A 7,778-nucleotide genomic window follows, 5' to 3' on the forward strand; every position below is an offset into this window, starting at 1 on the left:
GGCTCGTGGGCCATGGCCGCTGAGCCTGCGCGTCCGGAGCCTGTGCTCCGCAACGGGAGAGGCCACAGCAGAGGGAGGCCCGCATACCACAAAAAAAAAAAAAAGAAAAAGAATTGGGCACTTATATACTTATAGGGCATATGAATTACAGTGGCATTCTAATAATTGCATATTTTTCACCTGAAATTCTTTAAAAAGCTCTTTTGCTTTAGGCCCCTGTGAAATACTACAAAAGCACTTCTTGAGGCCCATTTTAACTGCTTCTAAAATAAGATGGCTCTCTCATGTTTAGTGATAACAGGTTTCGAAACTCATAATACATATGATATTAAAAACAACCTGGGCCAGATGGTTTACTTTGTGACCGAAGACACAGATGACTACACCAGGAATGCTTACCGGACACTGAGGCCCTTTGTGCTCCGGGTCACTGGCTGTATGGGCCGGGAAATCATGACAATGCAGAGACCTTTCAGATGCACCTGCTGCTGCTTCTGTTGTCCCTCCACCAGGCAAGAGGTGAGAGGACAGAAGTCTCATCTGTTGTTTCTTCCTGATCCAACTCTTCCCTGCATGGCTGTGCTCCTTCCAAAGCTACACAGGAGGGGACTCTCATGGCACAGGCAGAATGGAAGAAGATAGTAGGGGGCGGGGGAAGCCGAATGCCAAATTGTCTCACCTACGGAAAAACCACAAAGACATTTTTCGTGTGGGTTCATGTCTTCAGGTGCTAGTTGGGGGGGGTCAAGCACAAATGAGGGTTATTTAGTCAGTGATCACAATTCTATCAGTCATGTCTACTGAATTAGAAATTAGCCTGTTACCTAGAACACACATTTGTCTAAATGTTCCTACACATCCCCAAATAAGGTCACACTAAATGTAGACATGCTTTTAAATAGAATCGGAAGAAACTTCAGATACTTTTACTCTACCCATCATAATCTACACCTTGTTACAGATAAAGAAAGGGTGGCTAAAAAAGAATAAGTGCCTGAGGATGGTGTTACACATGGTAGATGCTGGAACTAGAAAGCAGATGTGCCAAGTTACAGTTTGGTTGCTCTTCTATAATCTGTGCTGCCCTAGGAAAATTGTTTGCTACAGGGAAAAGAAAAGTTTTAGAGATCCAAGAGAATTTGAATTTCAAATATGCCACCTACTTAAAAGTGGGCATTTTACTTAACCTGTTTTAGCCTCAGGGTTCTTAATACATTAACTGGGCAGAAAAAAATACCTCCTAGGATTACTGGGATTTTAATTATATGTTATGTACCAGCATTTTCAATAGAATTTACTTATAGCCTCTGTGCCTTGATTTATTCACCTATAAAATGGAGATATTAATAGTACCTATCTCAGGATGATTATTTTGAGGATTATATAGTAAATAAATGTCAACTGTGTTAGCTTAGTGCCTGGCAAATAGTTTAGTGCTCAGTGAATATTAGCACTTGTCAGATAGCTTACTCCTTTGTCATTACTGTCTTTGTGTAATAAGAGTCTTATATTTGAGGTGGATCTCCACTTCATCCTATACTTATACACACATTCTGTTGTCTTCACAACATACAATTTTCAGAATGCCTCTTTTCTCTTTTGTTTCCTATTACAATTGTCATGTCTGAGATGTCAGTCTAAGAAGCTAGCATGTTACTTTTTCATGGATTGTGCCAGAAGACATGAGACCCCCTAGGTCAGGGGCAAAGAACTTTATTACAGCACAGTAAGCAGCATGAGCTCCAGCATGTGTGCGTAGGTCCCCTCATCCCCAAGTTCTGCAGGGATGACTCAGAGGATCCCAGGTAGATGCTACATATGCAGCTGAGGGACGTGGAGCTGGGAGAACTGACCATTTTATAACAAGCAGTAATTTTGTCCCAAAGGGAACATGACTTCATCTCTCAAGGCTGTTCACTGAAATACAACCCTAAGAAATAGCCTGGGGATAATGGAAGACTCTTTCCCAGTGACAGTTTCCCTAGTTCTTGAATGAATTAGGAACATGCCTAGGTTGTGTGTATCTGTGTATGTGTATACCTGTACATGTAGCATCTTCGCCTCTGTCACTGCTTCATTTGCAGCTGGAGGTGCAGTGTCCTCCTGGCGTCACCATTGGCTTTGTTGCCGAACACTGGAACCTGTGCAGGGCCGTGTACAGCATCCAAAACGAGAAGAAAGAAGACATGATGGGAGTGCTTGGGCCATGCTCAACCTATGGCTGTGGTTCAGATTCTGTTTTTGAGGTAAACAAATATAAAAATAAATGTTTCTACTATTTTTTCTACATCTTCTAACAAGACCTCAGAATGATGTGCTTTTAGCTGATTTTTGTGTGTGTGAATGAATAAAGTAATGTGAGGAGGGAGTTAACTAACCAGTTGACATTGAAAAATTTTCACATTATCCTTAGGGGATTGCTTAATGTTTTCCACAATGTGAGCTTCTTTTGCATGATTTCAGTGTTTGATAAAGATAAGAAGAAACCATTTAGAACATTACACCTGAGAGTAAATAGCCTAACCTAATCCATCTCTTTTATTCTTGGCTGTATTTCACTAACCATTTTTACCAAAGATTTCCAGGAACAGAATATAGGTCCTGAGTAATGAAAAGGCCCCACATATCACAGAACCAATAGAGCACCCCTGAGGTTGTGCAGATTGCTTATTTGCAAGATAGAAGTCTGTCTGCATCCTCAAGAAACACGACACTGATAAACAAGGATAGATCTTGTAGTGGATTATAACATTTTCCGGAAGAAGGAAAATCCTTCTGTTTTTGCCTTCATCTCAGTGGCCACAATATGATAGCTTATTACTCTTAACAGTTGTGACAAAGGAGATTCCTGGGCTTCTTAAAGAGTTCTTTCTAAATGCCTCGCAGTTCAACAAAATTGATAATCCAAAATTGCTCATTCAAATATTTTCTATGACACCCAATAAACTTTCCTTAGTTCTCATTTTACATAACCATATCATCAACCTTTACTTATTTATTAAAAGGCCGTTATAGATAGATAGAAAATGTAGATAAGCCAGATTTCGAGGGCAGGGCGTGTGGATCATTTTAATCACCAAAATGTAGTGTTTGGGTATTATCCTTGTGGCAAGTGCCTTCTAGAAGCTGAAGCCCTTTGGGATTCTGACATACTTTAAGAAGACAGGGCCCACAAAAGCCTGAGTGATCATATGGATTTTGTGAAGTGAAAAGAACCATACCACCTTGCTTTTGCTAACCTGTTTCCCTCGACTGGGAAAGACTCCCTCCCAATCCCCAATTCCCACCCTTTGCTATATGAAAAAGAGTTTCAAAATCAGCCTAAATCATACCTCCTCTGACAGGCTTCCCTAATAACTCATTTGAAGGTGAAGAAAGAACACTGGCCTGAGAATTGTAAGATACTCCCCAGCTTGGTGGTCAACCAGTTGCAAGGCACTTAACCCTTCTTGGCCATAATTCCCTATTTGAAATTATATTATTACTCTATTCATTTCCTGCACCATATTTATACTACCTCAGTGTAAACTGCTTATAAACAGGAGAATAAAGCATGTAGTTTAACACCTTTCAATCATAAAGTCACATTCTTGTCTTTCTAGGTCATATCCCTTGACGGCGTATCCAGTATCGGCAGTATTACTCGGAAGTGGAATGGTGTGTTATCAGCAATGAGCGATGCTGACCACTTTGAAATTCACTTCCCATTAGACCTGGATGTGACGATGAAAGCCATGATTTTTGGAGCTTGCTTCCTCATTGTAAGCCTTTTGCTTCTGAGTTATCCTGAGAGAATTATTCTTTCTGATGAGAAGCAGTGTAGTGCAGTAGAAAGGCAATAAGATTTGAAGCTGTCTCTGCCACTTACTAGTTATATGTCTTGCAAAGTGTCTTGCAGAGTGTTTAACACTTGCAAGCCTCAGTTTCCTTATTTGTAAAATGGAAATACTTATATATATATATATTTCAGGGTTATGAGTATTAGCTATCATATGAGTAAAGGGGCCAGGAGAGTGCTTGAAAGATACTAGGCATCCAGTGGGTGTAATTGTGATCATTTCGTGTTACTTATCTTTCTCACTACTTAAAGATGCCTGATCTTTGATTTCTTAGTGAAATAAAATAACTCTAAAGCTGATGTTCTTTCCCTTCATCTATTACCTCTTTGTCAATATACTCCTTGGTGTTGTACCATCCTAGATTTATTAGGTACAATTTCCTTGCTGTATTCCTCTCTGATTAGTGGCTAATATTCATAAGTAAAGCATAGAAATAAAATTGATAGCATTTACCTTAAAAACCTAATTAACATATTGCAATTGGTATATTTAACATTTTTAATATTGATTATCAAGTTTTTCCTCCTTTCAACAATGAAAATTTAGTTAATTGGTACCCCAAATGGAAAACTTATTGACTACCCACAGTTTCAGATTTGCAATTGCTGTTCTTCATCTTAGGTTCTCTTCATGAAGATTTTATTAGCTTGATTTATTCTTAACTGGAATGAGATCACCTGATAAATTATGAAGAATAACATTTTGTGCATTGCACCTAATTATCTATTTACATTCTTTATATAATTATTTGTCTATCTAATTTGATATTTATCTATACATATAATTCTTTTTCCAATTTCAGGACTTCATGTATTTTGAAAGCTCTCCACCACAACGTTCATCCACTCATAATTGATGGATACCGCAAATCAGCAATTCTGATTAATGAAAAAAACTTAGAAAAGTTGGTTGGGCTTACAGTCAGCCCTCAATTATTCACAAATATATGTATCTGCTCTTGCAGATTATTGTTATTGGGTATGAGCTCTGACAGGTAGGCTGAGAGTGTAAGTGCAAGAACACATCTAAACATGTGTTTCAAAAGAGTATCTGTCTACCCGTCTACTTGGTAGACTAGGAGTTTACCTGAAAAAGTTATGACCCATTAACCAAGTAAACATATATATAGTGAACTTGAAAACACTTTAAAATGAGATGAGGGAAAATGGATCCCAAAGCTTTCACATTAATTGATAGTAAAATGATGGGCTTTTTAGAGCAATCTTTGTTGAGATAGAGTAATATAGCTTCTAACTCTGACCCTCTCCTCTCCATCAACATGTCCAGTTACTGAAGACAAATTTGATTCTAGGTGAAAAGAATGATACTCTTCATTGTTAAAAACAAAACGGAAGGCAGAGAGAAATACTATGTTTTATTGCACAAGGAAAATTTTACTTGTGCAAATGTATCAGAAACTTATTTTGCAAACTTCATAAAAGTTTCAATGGAAATTTTTATTACAAAATAAAACATGTTTTTCATATCATAAGGTTATATTTTCCATGCCTCATTTACTAGCATACACAATCAGGAGCTGCCTCTGTATGAAGATAGGGTCAGACTACCAGGGCCATTAACCAATCTAGATCTCTGAGCAATTTAGAGACATCAGTGCCCTTATGAGAAGCTTGTATTTAATACATTTAACCTCTCTTGGTTGTAGATGTCTTACATGTAAAATAGGTTTGGTCGAATCTCTAGGATTGCCTATTGAACCTGTGTCTCATTTGATATGACACAGAGGAGATGATTTTGTTTTTCTTACAAGAAGATCCCTGATTTGAACTGTGCTGTTCAAATTGCAAGAGTTGGAGTTTTGTTTTTAAATTTTGAAATGTGACATTCTGCGTAGCACTTTGTAAAAGCAAAAATTACAAATGCAGACACTGCTTAATATTGTTTTGCTGTTTTTTATTTAAATGATAGATAAATCTGTATCTATGCAAAGAAAATGATAAAACACAGCAAATATGCTGCTTCTCTGGGATCTATAGCTTATCAGTAAAGATTATTTGGATCAACATAGTAAAAGTATAAATTACACTTATTTGTATTAACTAGTTAAAATCACAGTGTATTAGTGAATACACTCTGATAAATCAACTTGCCTCTACTGCACTTTAGCTTACTATCTGGACCTGAACTGTGTTCTTTCAACACAGCCAGTACATAGAATGGAATGTATTCTTCCACTGCTCTTTATTAAAAGAAGCAAGAGTGAGTGTTTGGTATGAGATGAAGGCCTTCACCCACAGTTCCTATCGAAGTGAAAGAAAGGTGCCTCATTTTAAAATTATATTCATCTTTTCATGGTAAATGTTTTACTCAGTTTCTTGTAATGTTCATTTTTATATGCTACTAGCTTTCTAAAAAAATGTAAAAACTGCTTGTTTCTAAAATAATAATTACCTTATATCTAAGGCAATTGTAGTATTAAACAGACAGATATATTTTTTCTTATAATGATGTCTGACATTTGATACAGCAAATCAGACAATAGTATTCAGGAAGTTTACTATATAAACTTTTCATTTTTACTTGCCTACATCCCTACATTCTAAGACCTGATACATAATACTAAGAAAAAATTATTTCTAGCATGACATTTTAAATTTCTGTTTAAAGTTGTTGTGGTATTAACATGTCTCTTAAAATTTCTTTCTTTAAAAATAATACTATGTTTCTTATATTTTCATACTACAGTTTATATTATAATTTTTATGTTTCTTAACGATATTTCATTGTGTAAAACTGATCAGATTGATTAACAAAACAAGCCATTCTCTGAAATGTGTGTGTTTTCATGTTTCATCATATTGTTTTTGGCTTCTAAATAAATATAATATAGTTTATAGTAAAATACTGTTTTATTTTTGACTTGTGATTGAGACTTTGCAATAGACTGGATGTTTGTATTCCCCCCCCACCAAGTTTATGAATTACCCGTGTGACAGTATTTGGAGTGGAGCCTTTGGGAGGTGATAGGTCATGTAGGTGGAGCCCTCATGAATGGGATTAGTGCCCTTATAATCTGCCAGCCTTAATCTTGGAATTCCCACCCTCCAGAGTTAACTGTTTGTTGTTTAAACCACTCAGTCTGCAGTATTTTTGTTATAGCAGCCCAAACAGACTGACAGAAATTGGTACCAAGAAATGGGGATGCTGCATAACAAATATGTAAAAATGTGACATTGGCTTTGGCACTGGGTGAGGAATAGAGGCTGGAAGTTTTTAAGGTGCATACTGGTAAAAGCCTAGATTGCCATGAGCAGAATTTTAAAGATAATTCTGATGAGAGCTTAGGAAGAAAAGAGGCAAACTGTAGAGAAAAACCTCAGTCTTCTTAGAGAATACCTAATTAAACATGAACAGGATATTGGTAGAAATATGGACAATAAAGACCAGGATGGAAATGAGGAACATGTTATTGAAAACTGTAGGCGAAGTGATCCTTATCGTAAAGTGGCCAAGAACCCTGGCAGAATTGTGTCCATGTTCTAGTGTTTTGTGGAAGGTAGAACTTGCAAGTGGTGAAATGGGATACCTAGCTGAAACAATTTCTAAGCAAAGTGATAAAGTGCAGCTTGGCTCCTCCTGACTGCTTACAGTAAAATTCAACCTGAGAGAATGGACGTAAAGATGGGATTGTTAAGCAACAAGGAAGCAGAATTTATTTATTTATTTAGAATTTTATTTTATTTATTTTTTTATACAGCAGGTTCTTATTAGTCATCCATTTTATACATATTAGTGTATACATGTCAATCCCAATCTCCCAGTTCATCTCACCACCACCACCACCACCACTTTCCCCCCTTGGTGTCCATACGTTTGTTCTCTACATCTGTGTCTCTATTTCTGCCCTGCAAACTGGTTCATCTGTACCATTTTTCTAGGTTCTACATATATGCGTTAATATACGATATTTGTTTTCCT

General features: G+C 36.9%; 1 protein-coding gene across 3 annotated transcripts in view; it reads left to right on the top strand.

Moving 5' to 3' along the window:
- PLSCR4 (phospholipid scramblase 4) overlaps positions 1 to 6,390 on the top strand; it is a 37,226-nt gene extending 30,836 nt beyond the window's left edge. For all 3 annotated transcript variants that reach the window (XM_028488923.2, XM_007120079.4, XM_028488933.1), the window contains 4 exons: positions 293 to 519; positions 2,085 to 2,246; positions 3,603 to 3,761; positions 4,642 to 6,390. In XM_028488923.2, the coding sequence (XP_028344724.1) occupies positions 293 to 519; positions 2,085 to 2,246; positions 3,603 to 3,761; positions 4,642 to 4,695 (602 nt within the window). In that variant the 3' untranslated portion in view covers positions 4,696 to 6,390. The remainder of the gene's footprint in view (positions 1 to 292; positions 520 to 2,084; positions 2,247 to 3,602; positions 3,762 to 4,641) is intronic.
- Positions 6,391 to 7,778: the final 1,388 nt, after the last annotated feature.

Source organism: Physeter macrocephalus, chromosome 1 (genome assembly GCF_002837175.3).
Source record: "Physeter macrocephalus isolate SW-GA chromosome 1, ASM283717v5, whole genome shotgun sequence".
Taxonomy (NCBI): domain Eukaryota; kingdom Metazoa; phylum Chordata; class Mammalia; order Artiodactyla; family Physeteridae; genus Physeter; species Physeter macrocephalus.